Source organism: Armigeres subalbatus, chromosome 2 (genome assembly GCF_024139115.2).
Source record: "Armigeres subalbatus isolate Guangzhou_Male chromosome 2, GZ_Asu_2, whole genome shotgun sequence".
Lineage (NCBI taxonomy): Eukaryota > Metazoa > Arthropoda > Insecta > Diptera > Culicidae > Armigeres > Armigeres subalbatus.
In genome coordinates this window covers 17,368,243-17,388,415 of record NC_085140.1, presented here as the reverse complement: position 1 = coordinate 17,388,415, position 20,173 = coordinate 17,368,243, and the positions used below count along the sequence as shown (strand labels likewise).

Genomic DNA, 20,173 nt, shown 5'->3' with positions numbered 1-20,173 from the left:
GCTGAAAATGGATGATTTATGACCTGTTAGTGAAAAGCATCTTTTTTCATTGCCTAAGTTTTCGAACGGTACCTTTCACGGTGAAAATCGATATGGAAAGCGTAAAATCAAGTAAGATCCAAGTAAATGTGTTTCAGTGGGACATATTTCGATCATTGTGATAAGTAAAGCTTCCAAGTCTTGGGCACGTTATATAGGAAGAAATAATCTACAACTTTAAACAGCTTTAAAAAAAAAAGTACATCAAAACACATCTCTGAAAATCGCACCAGATCTCACTTATAGTTAAGAGAATGGAAGTGATTCCAGCTGCTCTTATTTGCTCTATTAATAGCTGTTAACGATTTTCTAGATGATACTCTTGCGCTCAATAACATGGATATAGACAAACAATAGCTTTCCGTTGATCCGTCCTAACGAAAAGCTCGTGTGTTGAAGTTTCTACCTGATTTATATAATCCAGAAAATTTCTCCGAGGAACTTGAGAAAGATCTAAAGCAGTTTTGCAAAATCTTTTGTTTGAGAATTGATCAAAAATGGTTAAAGAGCTTTCGATCATCCGAGAAATTCGAGAAGCAAAACTCTCTGATTGTTTTTGTTGGTAAATCTTCCTTGCAATCCGAAAATAAATATTGAAGAAATTGCCGAGTCTACATTCAACATCGTGAAGGGTAGACCTCAAAAACCGTTTCAGGAATTTTTGAATAAAACCAAGAAACTACGTGTTGAAGACCTTATCAATAAAAATGAACCTGAGGAGCTAGCATTTGCGGCCACTATATCAAGTAGCTCAAGCGCAAATCATGAAAAGGTAATGACAGCGACACAAGAACTGGCGTTGTACATTGACTTGAGTTTATCCGACAGAAATTACAATTTGCTGCAAAGTACTTTAAACGAGGTGCATGCAAATCTGCTTCCTAGCCTTTACGCGTTGAAAAAAGGAAAGGAAAAAATCATTCCTAAACCGGTTTCTGCGTCTGAAACGTCCGTTGAGGTTAATATGCCAGACCTGATGAATTGTACCTCGCTAAGCATTATGCAGAAATTTTCGGAAGAGAGCTCAAGGACGGTGAAACTTGTATTGAAATAGGTTTTTGTAGGGTGGTCGGTATTGACCATTTTTGACAAATACCGGTATTCGGTATTTTGTGGAGTCAATACCGGTAATACCGGTAGAATACCGGTTTTTGTGAAAAACTCAGGTACTAAAAAAAACTTTTTAATTTTGACTTTTGGATGAAAAACAATATTTGTTGGCAAACAACAGATGTAAAAATCATTGCTTATTAAGCTGGGAAAGCGAAATTAAAGAAGATATTACATACTAAGCGACTTATCTCCCATTCCGCATTGGATTTGGTTGGCATTGTTGAGAGAATGAGAATACTAAGAATGCCCTCTCTGGTTCAACCGAAGTTGGACGAATAGTTCCAAGACCGTCAAAAATCAGTGTCAAATACTTACCCTTAATCCTTTCAGATTCATAGATGTTCTTTAAACGATAAACCAGAAAAAATATCCATAGAGACATGGTCGTTGTCTCAGTTTCAACGATCGCATCGGGAATGATTAGACGCTTCAAGATCCCGTCCGATTGCTTAATCAAAGTAGCTCTGGATGTCTCGAAGAAAAGGCCAAAATCGTTTCTGATTAATTGCTGCGCGTTGTTTTATCTCAATGTCAATGCTTACTTGGGCAAAGTTACTCATGTGCGCATTTAATTATTGTATTTTTTGCACGATGAATCTTTACTGCTTGTAATCGAATATTTGTCCCATCTATGCTGGATTTATTATTTATATGAGACAGATTGCGATTACATGCAGTTGAGCTGATACATTTGAAATACCGAAAATACCGGTATTTTCCGTCTCTAAAACCGGTATTTTCGGTACTCAAAATTGGCCGGTAATACCGGTATTACCGGTTGCGGTACTACCGGTTAGACCACCCTAGTTTTGATGGACGCATAGGACATAGCACCTACAAACGAAAATTTTCGGAGGATGAGAGCTCAGATGAAAGTCTGCTTGTTGCTCTACCACCGACAAACCGACGTGCCTTCCCATATAAAGTTCTTCAAATTTCTTGGCAATTACTCTCCTTTCATTACCTAGCTCCATCTGTGCGATGGTTTACACAACAGCTCTCACAAATGTGCGGGCAAACTTGATCATGCACGCTTTAATTTATTTCACCAGCTTCCACATAATAATCAATATTCGATATTATAAATATCAAGAGTTTTATGATAGGTTTCGTTAGCCAAATGAAAAAACATTCGACTTTCAAAAAAAATGTGTAATGATCCTAAAGACTTAAATATTGACTTAAGCATCAAAAAAGATTTTCTATTTCTTGGTTATTTTTATCTTCATCGCTGTGTAGATTGTTTGAAACGTGCATATAATGTTTACGTCGACCAGCTGGTGGATTGCGCGCATTTTGCTTTTTCTTTTTCTTGACTTTTTCTATCAAATGAATGTTAATGTCAGTAATGACAGAACGAGTTACTACACTCGAAGTAAAACGATTGTAATTTTTTTTTGTCAATTTTGGAATCAGAGAGGCCCGTCGGTTTGTCGGTGGCTCTACTGCCCATGATTTCATAGTTGACGTATCAACCATTCGAAATATCATCAAATTCCCTTCATTCGATGATGATTCCTATTACCACGAGTACGCTGGCTTCTACCCCTCTGTTACTAACTTCAAAATAAGATGATATGATTACATTATCATATCACATATTTTTCGTAAAAATATCCTGGTTCTTTGCGGCATATCGTAAAATCTGGCGATTACGGCATTTATGCAATTATCTGTTCAACATAGGTCAATTGCGCAAATAGTAGTTTTTATCATAAGTAACAATTTTCCCAAAATGATCTCGATTATACGAAGCGTATTATATGTTATGAAATTTGGCGTTTATGCCACTAATGCAATTATCAATTTAACATAGGTCAATAATGCAAATAGTAGAAAAACAAGTTTACAATCATTTTCCCAAAGACACCATTGAGTTGAAACGTGTAGAATGTAAGTTATGAATAGTGAAAAAAATAGAAAAAGCGTCTAGCCTAAAAACGTAAACAACCTGCTGGGTTGTTGGTTGTGACTAGAAGAAAACAGCACAAATCAGGCGATTTTGGACTTAATAGGCTCAAAGAATCATCTAATAAGTACACTATGCTTATCTTTATGTGAAATTGAGGACCATGGGCATTGTAAATTGCAGGTTAGTTGCTAAATTCAATAAATTAAGTGTACTTAGTGCAATCTTTGAGTGTATGAGTAAGGAAGCCACACCCACTCCCATTATTGGACTCGGTAATAAGTGGCCTTAAAATGCCTTCAAATTTCCTTCAAAAATTCTTTTAGGAATTTCATCGAAATTCGCTTTAGGAATTCTTTCAAAAACTCTATTAGGAGTTCGTCTGATTTGCCTTTCTCGTAAACTAAGTGTACGTAAAGGCTATATGTTCACTCCAAAACGAAAGTTTTGATAGAAGGCTCAGAGACCCATTGAATGTTGTCCTCCTGACATCCTCTAGAGTGAGAGGGTGGGACATGGGAGCTTGCCTAGGATGTGGTGGGGTTTGACAGTGGGCTCTGTTGAACTTCTATCCACAAGCAGGCCCTATCAAAGCAACTGTTTTTTTTTTTAACGAAGGTAATGGAAATCTGCAACCAGACACCTGGGGAGACGAACCCAGGTAGTGTGGGGATGGGATCACCACTCCCGACCCACTAAAACCAACTCCTTCTTCTCCAGTCATTCCCCCGGCCCGCAATTAAGCAATACTTCGGGGGCATTGCGCCCCCTCCATGACGTACACAAGTGCACGTATGCGCCTCAACTCTTCGACACTCCCCATGCAACACATTTGCACAAGACACACTGGCACCACATGTGCCCCAACACTCACCTGCCTATGCCGCTTGAATGACTGCAAGAGGACCAATAGGTACCCTGCAGGGGGTACCCCATGCCGCCATCTCACAACATAGACAGTCCACACTCAGTATGGTGTTCACCCCGTCCTGCAACAGGGTGGCACCACTTGTCTACCAAGCCGGAGGCGACCCTAGGTTGGTGGCCTCTATGCCGCTCCTACCTCAGCTACGAGGCAGACCCTTTCATGTCTCCTATTTCTGAGGTGCCGCAGAAGCATCAACCCCCCGACACTCCTGCCAGTCATAGCGAGACTTTCGTGTCCCCTACTTCTGAGGTGCCGCAGAGGTATCTGCCCCCCGACACTCCTGCCTGGCCTAACGAGACTTCACTCTTTTCGTCCCTGACAGCCGGATCACACTACTGCCTAAGCAGCCACTCTGACGATACGTACCATGCGAGTCTGACTTGTGTGCTCGCTCATACATTCAGTCCCAATCGCTTGCACCACTTGTGCACCACTCTCTTGACATTCAGTCACTCACTCAGTGGGGGTTGTAATCAGAGCATAAAATATTCATCTTCATGAAACAATTTCAGTCCGAATTTTTACAAACATCGCATGATTATTCAAAACATAGAATGACATAGTCAGGCGACTACTCCACTAATTCATTCATTCGGCTGGCACTGAATGTGCTTACTATGTGCAGAAAAAACATAATAAGCATTGTTTAAATTGATCTCACCGTTAAAAGTGTCTCGTTGATGAAAATCAAATTCAGTTCTATGTGATAAACTACTTTACTCATTTAAAACTTGTTCAGATTTCAGATAATTTATCAATTTGTAGAGCGTACATAAATATTCAATGACTAATATTCAATCGAATATTGACAGTCCAGAGCCGACTATGAATGTGTCTGGAAGTGAGCTGACAGGTGAAGAGAAGTAAAGGTCACCAAAAAATTTCGATTATTTTACACTCTGGTTGTAATACCCCCATCTCCCATTTTTATCCACTCTGTGCACCTCCTGTGCATCGTTTGGGCGTGGAGCACCCGGAGCGTCACGCGTGCCTAACACTCACCTACCCGGGCTTTGATACGGCCAATAGGTTCCGAGAACGGGTACTTTGCAGGTAGCACCCACCTATTGACATTTCGATGCCCAGATAGTCCTCAGCCAGTGTGGTGGTCTCCCCATCCTGCAACGGGGTGGCACCACTTACCTTACATGTCTCCGATTTCTGAGGTGCCGCAGAAGCATCAACCCCCCGACACTCCTGCCAGACGCAGCGAGACTTTCGTGTCCCCTACTTCTGAGGTGCCGCAGAGGTATCTGCCCCCGACACTCCTGCCAGGCCTCACCAGACTTCAGTCATTCTAACACTACCGACCATGCGTACCATGCGAGACTTACTTGTGTGCTCACCCATACACTCGGTCCCTCACTCTGTGGGGGTATTACGAGTAATACCCCCAACTCCCATTCGCTTGCACAACATGTGCACCACTTGGGGGTGTGTGGGTACCACCCACTGCCACCCGCTTGCCGCCGAAGCAGCCCTCACGCTCTGGAACCTCCACAGGCTCCGTTAACGACCTGGCTAATTGTTTCAGAAATAAAAGAAGTCGACCGCTTTAAGCGGCACACGGTCGCTTGATAGGGTTTGCTTGCGGATATGTGGTTTTTGGGAGGGAATTAACAGAGCCCCCTTTTAACCCCACCACCTCGCAGACAGCTGGGGAGGGGTCGTCAAGCCCTTGGACATGGTCCCTGCTGCCCCCATCAAAGCAACTGTGTGCTGCTCAAAGTGCACTAGCCTAGTCCTGGTGTTGGGTGGGACATTAAACAATTAAATGGAGAGTACTAAACTCGTCTTAGACGGTTGATGTTTTGACGTTAGCTCAGCAAAGTATGCTGGCATACAACTCCCCAGAGAGGCACGACGCATTAGGCTCGGAATCCGGGGACTGAGTGAAGTCCAATGGGACAGTTATTGTTAATTCCGGCAGCGCCGTAGCGTGTGGTTGGCCAGGTTGACCCTCGCCAAGGGCGCCACGTCTTAGGGGTGCGCCGACATCAAGAATGTCGCTATGGAAAATGATCACAAATTATTCTGAAATTCACTGGTTCAAAGTGAATCAGACGATTAATTGCATATTATTCGGCAACTCGGCCGTACGAAAACCATTTTTTTTGTTAAATATCTTGGCTGTGCATATGCACAGCATATGTTTCGAAATGGACAAATTGATATGAAATTTGCGAAAAAGAATCCACGTGTCTTGGAGGGACTCGAACCCTCAACCTCCTACTCTCTAGATAGGCGTGATAACCCCTACACAACAAGACCACTTAAAGGTCACGTTTGCGGAAAAGCCATCAGAATCCGAGTACCAACCTCCACCGCGGTTAGCTCTCTTATTTTGCAAAGGTTGGTACTCGGATTCTGATGGCTTTTCCGCAAACGTGACCTTTAAGTGGTCTTGTTGTGTAGGGGTTATCACGCCTATCTAGAGAGTAGGAGGTTGAGGGTTCGAGTCCCTCCAAGACACGTGGATTCTTTTTCGCAAATTTCATATCAATTTGTCATTTCGAAACATATGCTGTGCATATGCACAGCCAAGATATTTAACAAAAAAGTGAATCAGACGATTTTCTCGGTAATCAACGATTCTGTAATCAACTGTTTCACTAGCATCCGGAGAGCCCTTTTCCGTTAATAACTACGGTATCAGAACGTCGGCTCAGGGGGTACGTTTCCTTCAAATTAAGAGATTTGTGCCATCGCCTTCACTATCTTTTACTTAATTTATTTGACGACGGATTTACGCTAAAGGCAAAACACAGAGTAGACTGTAAAAAGTAGTTTTAGGGATTTTGTGTTAACCTGAAAAAAAACTCATTCTACACAGAACAACTATTTGAGGTCCAAGAACGATATATAGCATTTGATCCAAAAACATTTCCGATACTATTAAACCAGAAACTTGTATGAAAAGACAAAGCGAAGATGCTGAATATTCGATGAGCATTGATAATGTAAGCTTGATTTTTTCTCTGGATTCTAAATTAACTAACTGGTTGAGCTTTAAACGAGGATAAAGTACTTGCCATAAAACGAGTTCGTACAATTTCATTGATTTCTACCACTTGATCAAGTGATGGAACTAATTGGAATTGTACGAACTCGTCTTATGGCAAGTGAAGACATTTCAATAAAAGCTCAAAATAATTTTCTTACGAGGATGAGTATTTGAAATGGCGTCACTCATCTTACAGCATACGGAATGCAATAATCTGCATCAAGAGATTCCTATAATGATGGCGACTGACTTAAGCTCCCCGGTACCGAGGAGTTCGTTTCCTGCTTAGCGCCCATGCACAGGCGGCGCTTATCAAGTGAGAACCAATTAATGAGAGAATAATCATTGCGAGAACACGAGTAACGGTTGCCGAGTTACAGGACAAGAAGAATTTCTACAGTGAACTGGATGCCGTCGTGGATAAAGTTTCGAATGGTGACATTAAGATCTACATAGGCGACTTCAATGCAAAGATCGGCTGCGACAACACCGACTATGAGCGTGTCATAAGACGTCGTGGTCTTGGAGAAATGAGTGAAAAGGTGAGCTGTTGGCAGAATTTTGTGGCAATGACGACATGGTGATTAGAGGAACGCTCTTTCACCATCGACAAGTGCACAAAGTCACGTGGGTCTCTCGTGATGGGCAAACTGAAAATCAAATCGACAACATCTGCATCAACCGAAAATGGAGACGGAGTTTTCTTGATGTCCGGAATAAACGAATTGGCGAGATCCGATCACGCATTGCTCGGATTCAGCGGTGAGAGGAGAGACTCGGACGGCGAATCAACACACGCCGACTAGAAGAAAAAAGGTGAGTGAGTGAATTGAACTTTTTAAATAATGAAGTGAGCAACTGCATCGATAAAGGATTACCCACATGATGGTTTGATGATAGATAGACTAGAATGCGTCAAATATAGTTTTGTTATTCAGGCTAGTCAACAAAATAAATTCCCGGGGTTTTCCCGATTTTCCTGGAAAAATTAAATGTGCCTGATAAGGTTTTGAGCACTTTGGTCTATATTGTGTGTATCTTCAATCTAACTCCCACTGTCTGGCAGTGGTATTATGGAAGAAAGCTGTCTGTAATAAAGTCAGGGAGTTAGAAGGTGTTAGCTTTATCGCAGCTCCAGTGACCCATTTCAGACTGCCTGGTAACTCACGTCCAGTCCGAGGCCACTTTCACTTACAATAAGCCCCGCCTGTTTATGTTACCATTATCAATTGGATAATGGATCCATAAACTAACTTCCGGATTTTTAAATCCAGCGCGCATTGAGTTTTGGAATGATATAAAATACATATTGAAACAATCTCACCAAATTGTTCCAATTCCGGTTCAATGAACTGAGGAAACGATGATCACTTATAGTGCCCACAAACAATTCACTTCACTCTTCCAGATCTATTCTGAGCAATGTATGTATTTTAAGGACATAGTTGGAAGAGTACCACGATGGCAGTCAATATGGCACCGGACCTTCCACGGGTCAACCCCACAACTCCCGCACTCCTCTCCCACTTACATTCGAATGCATCGAACAGCATCGAACAAAAGTATAATATTCAAATTACTAACCTGTTTACAGCATATTTATTCACTTCCCGTAATAATGAACATGTTTCTCCAAAGAGTCCAATGTATTTCGGCTCGAATTATATCATAAATCAGCAGTATCGTGCCAATTTAATAGCCGTTCGCGTTTTGGTGGGGTTATCACTGCACTTCACTTCTTCTCAAAGGGCATTGGAAAAATCAAGTTTCTACTTACTTCTCCGCACATGAGCAGCCCAAAATGTTGATGGAATGCAAATTAAACATTACTTTTTGAAATCAGCCACTCGTTTGAACCGAAAACTAAATATAAACTGCTATTTTTGCCCGAAAAAAAACGATTAAAAACTGACCGCGGAGCGAATGTAAACACCGGCAGCGGCAGCAGCAAACTAATACATAGGGTGGCTCAAAAAATGATTTTGGTCCGCCGCGCTCAGTCGATTATGATTCATAATTTGGGTGTCATCCGATGGTTTGGGTTGATTTGAATAGAGGCTTACCGTTTCAGGTTTGTATGACAGTTGATATGGCGAGGTTGAATTTTACATTATTTTGATTGTGGTACTCCGTCATTGGGCGCTGGCGAAGGGGGAGACCATATGACTGGATGAAATATTCAAGAGCTTTAATTCCATAGACAATGGACATTGAATGGTCGTTTCAATGGTTGGGAGTCGATTTTAATCGAGGTTGCGAATCTTAGGCTTCTCAGAATGCATCAGTGAAACGTGTAATTCAACAAAATAGCCAAAACTTGATTGTGATAGGGGCAGATACTTCATATAAAAAGTGTGATGTTGGGGTGAGCGGTTTGTTTTTGTTTTTTTTTTGTGTTACATATTCAATCGATCTTTCCTGCGGTGCGGTTTTCGTTCAGCGAAGTCTGCGGAATGTTTAAGCTATGTGGGTTCTCTTTTCGCCAGCGTTTGGAGGGGAGTCGCTGTAGCCAGTGTACTGAAGGGTTTAGTTTCACATACTAGTTTTCATACAAACTTGAACCGGCTAGTGTTTGCTAGTTTTCGGTTTTTGGAGGACACTTGGAGCATGGGACGGAATCGAGTGAGCGTGGTGGAACTGGGTCGTTTTTTGAACCACCCTACTAATATTCTTTGTTTTTTATAAATACGACACCAATACTACTACAGTATATGACAGTTTTTATTGTACCAATACTTTCAAAGCTTTGTTTTGGTACTCAACCCACCTTCACCTTAATGCATTTCTGATATTATCACTCAGTCACACATATTGCACCAAGGACATCCCCGTATACAAACTCCTCAAACATTTTCGCGCACTCAATTAAGAAACACACTTCATTAAAGGTCACCAAACGCGTAAATTTTAATTTCAGATCACATAAACTTTTTACTTCTAGTACACATGCAAAATATAGACATCAGCCAAATCTATTTGTTGCGGGAACGAACAAAAACGTGACAGTAAATTCAAAAGCAACCATTCGCGCACATGGCTTGCTGCGATCCCAGCACTTTGGTCTATATTATGTAAAAAATGTATTTAATTTGAACGAAAAGAATAGTTTCATGGTATATAAATTGCACAACATCATTTGTAAGTATTCAGTTATTTGATAATAAGCATTGCGTTCTAACATTCAAACAGACTCATTACTCGCTGCAACAGACTTTGAGTTCTAACTGCTGTTTTGTCCGAAAAGCCGGCTTCCTGTGAAAATTTGATGATTTTGGAGTCTTTAAGTCTCTTGAAATGAGGGTTCCTAGCTTCGTGAAAGGAGTCTTCAAAGCCTCCACAAAGAAAATCCTGATCATTTTGAAGGGAGTCTTCCAAGCCTCTTGAAAGGAAGCTTTCGAGCCTTTTAAAAGAAGACTTCCGAACCTCTTGAAAGCAAGTTTCCAAGCCTCTTTAATGGAGGCTTCCAAGTCACTTAAAAGGACGCTTCTGAGCTTCTTAAAGGAGGCTTCAAAGCCTTTTGAAAGAAGAATTTCAAGTCTTTTGGAGGGACGCATACGAGCTTCTCGAAAGGAGGTTTCCGAGCACCATGAATGAAAGATTCCGAGCCTCTCGAGAATAGGCCTCCGAGCATCTTGAAAGAAGGCTTCCGACGAGCCTCTTGAGAGGAAGTTTCCGAGCCTCTCGAAAGGAGGCTTCCATGCATCTTGAAAGAAGACATCCGAGCTTATTGGAAGGAGACTTCCGAGCCTTTTGAAAGAAGGCTGCCAAGCTTTTTGAAAGGTTGTAACCTGCACACGTCCGACGGCCTCGCGATAGCTGCAAAACAGCTGACAAAGTCGCTGCACGGAATGGAAACAAAAATCTATCTCCATGTAAATCACGTCACACAGAACACAACATACCACAATAGAACAGTCGTCGCAGAAACCCCAGAAGAAAGCCAGATCTCACTCTCTCGATTTAAGAAGGCAGTTGAAAAACCACGTGCCTAGAGCACAGTATCATCTAATAGTAAAGTATAGTAGTGGTTACCAAACGTACCATAATTAGGTACCTGGAACCCTATATCAAGCCAAATGCTCCCCTGAGATAATCTCACGAGTATTCCCGTAGCGAGTGAAAGTGAGGTGTCACAATATTGAAATCGCCTGACCGACATTTAGTGACCGACCAGAAGTTGTGTTGGATTGTGGAACTAAAATAGTAGATGTGGTGCAGTATAATGGGTGTTTCATTGAGCCGTAGGGCAGGTAATAGTTTCCTTGGGATGGTGAACAAAATCCTAATCTGATTCACGTAACAGAAATGGATCCCAATGTTTTGTGCCTGCACCGGGAATATGCAATGATGGAGTAGTGTGGATCCGATTTATCTTTTTATCGAATATCTTTATCGAAATCGATTTAGCTTAGAGTATGGTAAGGGTCGAGTTGAATGTTTGAAGCAAATCCGAAATGGTTCAATAGTGGCAGAAAGTGATTGGCATTCCCTTAACAGGCCTTTCGTTCGCTGCAGAAATTTGTGTGGCGTGATGGATGAGTTGTAATCCAGAGCGATGGCGCACCGGAGTGGCTGGCACGGATAGCTGGCGTCAGCTGGCGGCATTCTGGTTCTTCTGTCCGGACAGACACGATGGATTGCGGTCGCCGAGGGATACACCTTTACACTGACACTCACACAAATTAAACTTTAGGTTAAGGATTAACGTAAGTACTTACTAATATACATTATTAAAAATGCATGTGAAAGTTATGTTTTTATTTTGTTGTAATGATTCCAGTGCCATCTTCGCCTCTTTTCACTTTTGTCTCCGTCTCATGCGGCCCCCCCTCAAGGGGGAGGTGACAAGGTTCAGGAGGTTTTCAGGTCTTTTTCAATAGTTACAATAGTTTCAAAATTACTGAGCTTTACGGAAAAAGCCTTTATACCTATATAATGGAGGCTTACAAACCTTCAGATTCTAGCTTTTAGTCACTCAACTTTTTGTCCTTTTGATCTTTTGCTCCACAGCCCTTCATACACTGTACTTGTTGTAAGGGGCAGAATTCAATTTTGATTTAGGCCGGAACAAATACGAATTCCTTCTTTTGTCATGTTGGTCTTTGCATAACGAAGGGAGTGGTAAATAAAAAATAAATGGAGAACTTGATAAAATCGTAAAGCTCAACAGTTTTCTTAAAGAATTTTCCGGAAAATCTCAATATTTTATTTATTTTTCCAATCAAATTTTTAATTCCCCCTTCAAATAATAAAATAAAGCCACCAAACCGAGGGGGCGGTGACAGAAGAAGAAAATAATATTTGTTCCGGCATTACTGATTGTCATGCATATTATGTACAATACAAAGTTTTGGGATCTAAAATTACACAATCAATAAGTTTTTATTGGAATTGTAATACTCCGCCATTACGCATTTTTGTCCGAGGTACCCCCAGGAGTAAATGTATCCCAGGTTGAGAACCGCTGGCTTAGTGTGTCAAAAATGCTTCAATTGCAGTACTAAACGACAAGCGACAATGATTCGGAAATGCTAATATTATCTTCCAAACTTAGACGTACATGTTCATGATAGAATTACAGGCGAAAGTATAGATTTGAATGTTCCGTTAGGATACGGCAGGCATGAAGAATATTTTATAGAAATCGATTTCAAGGCGAACGGAAGGCAATATTTGTTATGGTATAAATCTCACGACCTTTCTTCTGACAAGCTCTTGTATGAAGAGGGAGGGAAAAGTATCCGTATGGAAGCTTATATCTCTCCACTAGCCAGCAACAAACTTGTTTCTGAGAATAGTTGCATACCATCTTTCTTTTTTCTGCGTTAGCTTTGATAATAGAACGAGTCTATTTACCCGCTTTACTTTTTTTAAATCTTTATCGCTTTAAATCTATTATCGCGATTTTTTATTATCTATAAGTTCATCACGTATTCCCCGCTTTCCCACCACGTTTGGTTACATCATCAAATAGTTTTGATTTGATTGACTCTAAAGTAAATTCGTCATCGGATCTGCTTTCTAGAGCCGTCGTAAGAGTATTGAACGAGTCCAGTAGGCTTCAAAGAACCAATGCAACTTGAAGATTTTGATCTAATGCTTGCCCTGCCTACAGATAATCGCTCAAAGAGATCTTCCATTTCAAAATACATGTCATTCTATATCTTCCCCATCATCATATCGTTTTTCCTATTTTGTTTCAGTAAGGATACTTTTGAAGTCAAAGTTGCCTTCTCGTTATGGCGACGGAGAGCTTCCCATGTATCATTGGCCGTTTTTGTCCCTTTAATGAGAGTTAGTTGGCTCTCCTCGAGTAAAAGGCCAATTGTGGCTCGTGTTTCCTGATCTCCGTTTTCCTATAGTATACTTCCACTATATGGTAATCTACTACTATGGTAATCTACTACTATATATATATACCTATAGTATACTTCTGCACTGCTTCTTGTTCTTGCTAGATTCAGAAGCTACGTTTCAAAATTTTCAGCCAAAAAATGAAACTTTCATATTTTTGTGATCATTTCGAATTTCATGAATATTTTTGCATGCGTTGATGCTAAAGGATTAGTTTTAGAAAAAAAAACCTTGAAAAAATGAATAAATTTGAGGTTTTATACGAATTTTCCGTAAAATCGTTGAATTTTCTTTTCGATTTTTTTAGTTGTGCCAGTATTGCACGAAACCATCGATATGTATCTTCAGGGCTTGCTCTGAATTCAGAACTTACCCATTGTTAATACTACTGCGGTTTAAAGAAGCGATCAATGTCTCGTAATGTCTCTCCCCAAAAGATAGTGAACTAAAACAAGATGTGTTTTATTTACCTTTACACAGCTGCATTTTAACAACAAGGTAATTAGTGTATATACTTTTGTTTCCAAGACTGACTCACCTCAACGTGTAAGTAACCCTAACTACCATTTTAACTCACCTCCTTCCACGTCTGCCACCAATAACCGGATTACCAAAGTGCTCCGGATGGGTCAACGGTAGCTGATCGAGTGTTTCACTTTCGTTGAAATGTCTTCCACTTTTCAAACACAAAGCACTGCGCCGAAGCGTCGTAATGTCACCGTCGTCGAACACAACCGTATACTGGGAACAGTCCTGAATTTTGGTCAACGTCGCTTCCACGTATTCCTTCCGTTCCGGGTGTTTCACCTCTACCGTTGCCCCAACCCGGAGCGCCCCTTTGATCTGGTCGTCGGACACGACTCCGGATCCAAGTCCGGCCTGCTTGTACGCGACGCGACACTTGATGTTGCGCACCACCTTGCGGACCTTGGCCTCGCAAAATGCCCCTTTATATTTGGCGCTTACCTCCGTGCCAACAGTCAAATATGGGGGATCATCTGCTTGCTGGAAGATGTTTGGAGAAGAGAAAATGAACATTATAGATATTAATTGACTAACTCTTGTGAAATAATTAAAAAAAAAATAATTAAGAAAAACTTAAAACAACTATGGAACATATTAATATTGAAGAATTTAAATTTTTGTCGAAATTTTGTTGCATTATGTAAATTTCACCCAAGTAAAAGTCATGAAACTGATAGGCTATCATAGACGAATAAATATATTATTATCTAATATGTATGCTTAAAAGTTAAAAACTGTGAAAACGATAAAAACTTTATTGAAAGTGGAAAACTAAAATCAAAATAGTAAACAATCCATTAGCAGAAGTGGCGATTTTCCTGGTTTGTACAGGAAAAAACTTGTTTACTTTTCAAACATGATAACTTATCTGGAACTAAAACAAAATTTGCATTACATTCATCTCAAAAACGCTTCCAAAACGGGGGCAGAGCGCCTGTTTTGCAAATGCATTTTTCTTCTCAGGCGGGGTGGCGAAGCACAAGCTACGCAGTAGGCCCCAATGTACTGTGCATAGGAAAGCGTCTACGTGCGGGAAGGAAAAATCAAAAGGTCAGACTCCGCCACGGTCCCGTCACTCACCTGCATTTTCTGGAGGAAATAGCGCTCGAAACTGAGATTATCACTAACAATCGCCACGGTTACGGGTTGATGTGGGTTTGCGGTGCACTTTGACGCCCAGTTTGGCCAGATTTTCACAACATTTCCGGTGGAATTTTGGGAAAAACTTCGCTGCTACGCGCTCACTTGTGAATCTTTTCGCTGTTTTCTTTGCGTCTTTGAAATTTTCTGCTGTTTGGCGGACGGACGACGACGTTTATACGCGAACGATGCATACATTCACAGCACGAATGAAAACATTTGGGTCGGATGACACGCACACTTGCAAAGTAATCCCGAGCAAAAATTAAAATTGAAAAATTTGACAGCTGTAAATGCCCAATGAGTGTGATGTAGAAGGATTTGACAGGATTTGACTCGTACTCAACACGGTTAAACTCATCTACCCAAAATGAAGTTCAAACAACTCAAAATTAAGTTTATGGTTGCAAACGATAGTGCATCGGTCAAGAATACTTGTATGTACCGTTGTTATAAAAATTGGGTCCTAAAGCCCTACCTCGTTTATGGTTGCAAACGATAGTGCATCGGTCAAAAATACTTGTACCGTTGTTATAAAAATTCTGGTAAAATTCTAAATCAGTAAAAATAATATGTTTGTGTTTAAGACATTTTAAGGCAAATTTTGGGCTGTGCAACATTTCAGAACGAATGAACCATCAGCCCAAAACGTCAGCCCCATATATTAACTGTCAAAGGTTGAGTCAAGTGCCCTGCGGTGTTCTGCTAGTGCATTTGAATCCGCACGTCAAACAAGACCGAAAATGTCGAGGAAGCATTTTTCATCAATTTTTCAATTTCAAATTAAACAATGTTCTTTTCGATTTTTGAGTCTTAAGAAAAACTGACACGTTTAGAATGATTACCTTCATCGTTTCCTGAAAGAAAATCGAATATCGATTCTTCATTTTAGGACCCAATTCTGGTAAAATTCTAAATCAGTAAAAATAATATTTTTGTGTTTAAGACATTTTAAGGCAAATTTTGGGCTGTGCAACATTTCAGAACGAATGAACCATCAGCCAAAACGTCAGCCCCATATATTAACTGTCAAAGGTTGAGTCAAGTGCCCTGTGGTGTTTTGCTAATGCGTTTGAATCCGTACGTCAAACAAGACCGAAAATGTCGAGGAAGCATTTTTCATTTATTTTTCAATTTCAAATTAAACAATGTTCTTTTCGATTTTTGAGTCTTAAGAAAAACTGACACGTTTAGAATGATTACCTTCATCGTTCCCTGAAAGAAAATCGAATATCGATTCTTCATTTTAGGACCCAATTAACATTAAATTCCTCATACTTTTCAGATAATACTTAATGTGTGAGGCATCGAATCATTTGAGGGGGCAGCAGGGAGTATGTCCAAGGGCTTGACGATCCCTCCCCAGGCCATCTGCGAGTTGTGGCGCCTGGCTAGGATCTGATGGGGTTTGACAGTGGGCCCTGTTAAACCATGTTCTACCAACTAACAAATCAAGCAGCAACCAACCAATTAATCATTCTACCAACCAACAATCAACCAACCAACCAATCAAGCAACCAATCAACTAAATAACCAATCAATCAACCAACAAACAATGAAGCAACCAAACAAGCAACTATCAAGGAACTAACTAATCAACAATTCTACCTACTAACAAATCAAGCAACAACCAAGCAATCAACTAATCAATCAATCGATCAACTAATCAACCAATCAAGAAACCAACAAAACAACTAATCAACCAACCAGCCGACCAACCATTCAATCAAACGGTAAAGCAACCCATCAACCAAATAACCAACCAACTAATCCAGCAATCAGCCATTCAAGTAAGCTACCAATCAATCAAGCAACGAATCAACTAATCAACCAACCAAGCAACCAACAAAACAACATGTCACCTAACCAGCCGACCAACCAATCAAGCAAGCAATCAACCATCCAATCAATTATTCTACCATCTAACAAATCAAGCAGCAATCAATCAAATAACCAACCATTCAAGCAAACTTCCAATCAACCAAGCAATCAAGCAACCCACCATTCAAGCAAGCTACCAATCAACCAAGCAATCATTCAACCAACCAACTAATCAACAATTCAAGCAACCAACAAATCAACATATAAACTAACGAGCCGACCAACCAATCAATCAATCAGTCAAGCAACCAATCAACCAAATTACCAACCAATCAAGTAATCAATAAACAAAAAAGAAACCAATCAATCAACCATTCTTCCAACTAACAAATCAAGCAGCAACCAACTAACCAAATAACCAACGAATCAATCAACTAACTAATCAAACAACCAACCATTCAAGCAAGCTACCAATCAACTTATTAACCAATCAACCAAGCAACCAACAAAACAATTAATCAACTAACCAGCCGACTAACCAATCAAGCAACCAACCAATCAACCAGTTAAGCAACCAACCAACAATTAATGCAAGCTACCAATCAAACAATAAACCAGCGAATCAACCAATTAAGCAACCATAACCATTCTACAAACTAACAAATCAAGCAGCAACCCATAAACCAAATTATTAATCAATCAAACGACCATCCATTCAAGCATGCTACCAATCAACCAACCAAACAACCAATTAGCCATCCAAGCAACCAACAAAACAACTAATCAACTAACCAGCCGACCAACCAATCAATCAACCAGTCAAACAACCAATCAACCAAATAACCAACCAATCAAGCAACCAACCAACTGTGAAGCAACCAACCATTCAACAGTTCTACCAACTAACAAATCAAGCAGCAACCAACCAATTAATCATTCTACCAACCAACAATCAACCAACCAACCAATCAAGCAACCAATCAACTAAATAACCAATCAATCAACCAACAAACAATGAGCAAACAACCAACCAACTATTAAACTGATCCAAAATTATTTATCAGATCGCTCACTGCAGGTAAACTATCAGAATTCTAAATATTTAGGACTTCTGCTAGATCAAAATTAACTTTTAAAAATCACATTGAAGGCCTTCAAGCCAAATGTAACAAATATATTAAGTGGATACTTATAAACAGAAAATCAAAACTTTGTTTAAGAACAAACTTTTGATTTACAAATTTCTAGACCAGCCATGTTGTATGCTGTGCCAATATGGACTAGTTGCTGCAATTCCAGAAAGAAGGCACTTCAGAGGATTGTTCCTCCTCGGACCACCACGATTACCAGATGGTCTTCCTTCAGCCCCTCCTCGGTGAGGTTGTGACATGTTCGTTTCAACAATTCTGTCGAAAAATCGCATGGCGGGATGAGTAGAGCACACCGGTTGCTTCCGTTTCCTTATTGAGTAAGGATATAACGCCGGCCGCTTCTTTCTGCTTCAGGTAGGACACGAGATTACGCAGTGGACGCGTCTGAACGCTGGCATCATCCGACGATGCTACCGATGACGTCGATCCCGGCAGGCCGAGGAAGATTGCGTGCGACGATGACGTCGATATGCGCTACTGCACATCTTCCAACTTGGGTTGATCGAGGCGTAGTCGCTGAGTAATACGAAGGTGGTGTTTACCTTCTTCGTCCTTCATCAGGCTGTCCACTATTTCGTTGTTTCCGTCCGTTAGGTGCAACTTGGCGGGGAATAGTGAACTCTTCAAAATCAGCGCCCCTTGCCAGAATGTGGTAGATTTCCGTGCCACTTCTGGTAACGTTCTTGCATTCGATAACATGCCATTCCTATGAGAAGACGAATCAGCCGGACAGCGTTGCTCGGTGAACGGCCGCGACGATACTCACCGCCTTCCACAAAACCTCCACTGCGCTTTGAGAACGATGGTGTTGTTCCGTTATCAGCAAAATCGATACGAATACGACGATCCGGTGCCCCTAACGGGAATCCACGCATTTCCTTCACAGCAGCCGTAGCAGCATCAATAGAATCGTATACAGAATGTAGGCCTGGGTGTCCCCTTTGTTATATATTCAATCTTTTTGATGGCACCAAAATGGTCGAACTCACGCTCCAACTGAGTAACGAAACGAACAAACAACAAACGAACCGAAACGACGTCACAAGGTGAGGGAGAAAAACAAACAAACTGTCAAAATGTCAAGAGGGGTAAGTCAGCGCTCGTAAAATATTTATGTAATTCGTCACCCACGAGGGGTATTTTCTTCAAAATGAAGAAGAAGACATGGTGCCCGATTTTTTGATGGCTTTGTACCGGACATTTCGGTCTATGTATTCGTCAATGGTTAAACCTCTATAAAAAGCTGCATGAATCCGCAAGTAGGCTCCGCCAAAGCGACCGAGTGCCGCTTAAAGCGCATAAGCCCAAGTCTTGGTGTTAGGTGGGACGCTAAACAGCCCTGACAATCGGCAACGACCTAGGCGACGAATAAAGGATCACGATTGGAAGCTTGGAACATGGAACTGCAAGTTGCTAGGCTTCGCAGGCTGCGACAGGATAATCAACGATGAATTACATCCTCGCAACTTTGATGTCGTAGCGCAGCAGGAAATCTGCTGGACAGGACAAAAAGTGTGGAAAAGCGGGCATCGAGCGGCTACCTTCTATCAAAGCTGTGGCACCGCCAACGAGCTGGGAACCGGCTTCATAGTGCTGGAAAAGATGCGGCAACGCGTGATTGAGTGGCAGCCAATCAACGCAAGGATGTGCAAGCTGAGGATAAAAGGCCGTTTCTTCAACTATAGCATCATCAACGTGCACTGCCCACACGAAGGGAGATCCGACGACGAGAAAGGAGCGTTCTATGCGCAGCTGGAGCAGACATACGATGGATGCTGACTGCGGGATGTCAAAATCGTCATCGGTGACATGAACGCTCAGGTAGGAAGGGAGGAAATGTATAGATCGGTCATCGGACCGGATAGTCTGCTTACCATATCGAATGACAACGGCCAACGATGCATAAACTTTGCAGCCTCCCGCGGAATGGTAGTCCGAAGCACTTTCTTCCCCCGCAAGAATATCCACAAGGCCACATGGAAATCACCTAATCAAGTAACGGAAAACCAAATCGACCACGTTCTAATCGACGGTAAATTCTTCTCTGACATCACGAACGTACGCACTTACCGCAGTGTGAATATTGAATCCGACCACTACCTCGTTGCAGTATGTCTGCGCTCAAAACTCTCGACCGTGATCAACACGCGTCGGAGTCGTCCGCCGCGGCTAAACATTGGGCGGCTACA

At 41.3% G+C, this 20,173-nt stretch overlaps 2 protein-coding genes across 7 annotated transcripts in view; one reads left to right on the top strand and one right to left on the bottom strand.

Moving 5' to 3' along the window:
* The window catches only part of LOC134217995 (ATP-dependent RNA helicase DDX54), a 130,002-nt gene extending 122,836 nt beyond the window's left edge, over positions 1 to 7,166 (top strand). Inside the window, exon 4 of the mRNA XM_062696875.1 lies at positions 7,155 to 7,166. The gene's annotated coding sequence lies outside the window, so the exon portion shown is untranslated. The remainder of the gene's footprint in view (positions 1 to 7,154) is intronic.
* The window catches only part of LOC134217993 (AT-rich interactive domain-containing protein 4B), a 53,015-nt gene extending 37,841 nt beyond the window's left edge, over positions 1 to 15,174 (bottom strand). For all 6 annotated transcript variants that reach the window (XM_062696867.1, XM_062696868.1, XM_062696871.1 and 3 more), the window contains exons 1-2: positions 14,953 to 15,174; positions 13,925 to 14,352 (exon numbers count right to left, since the gene is read on the bottom strand). In XM_062696867.1, coding sequence (XP_062552851.1) covers positions 13,925 to 14,352; positions 14,953 to 14,958 — 434 coding nt within the window. In that variant the 5' untranslated portion in view covers positions 14,959 to 15,174. The remainder of the gene's footprint in view (positions 1 to 13,924; positions 14,353 to 14,952) is intronic.
* Positions 15,175 to 20,173: the final 4,999 nt, after the last annotated feature.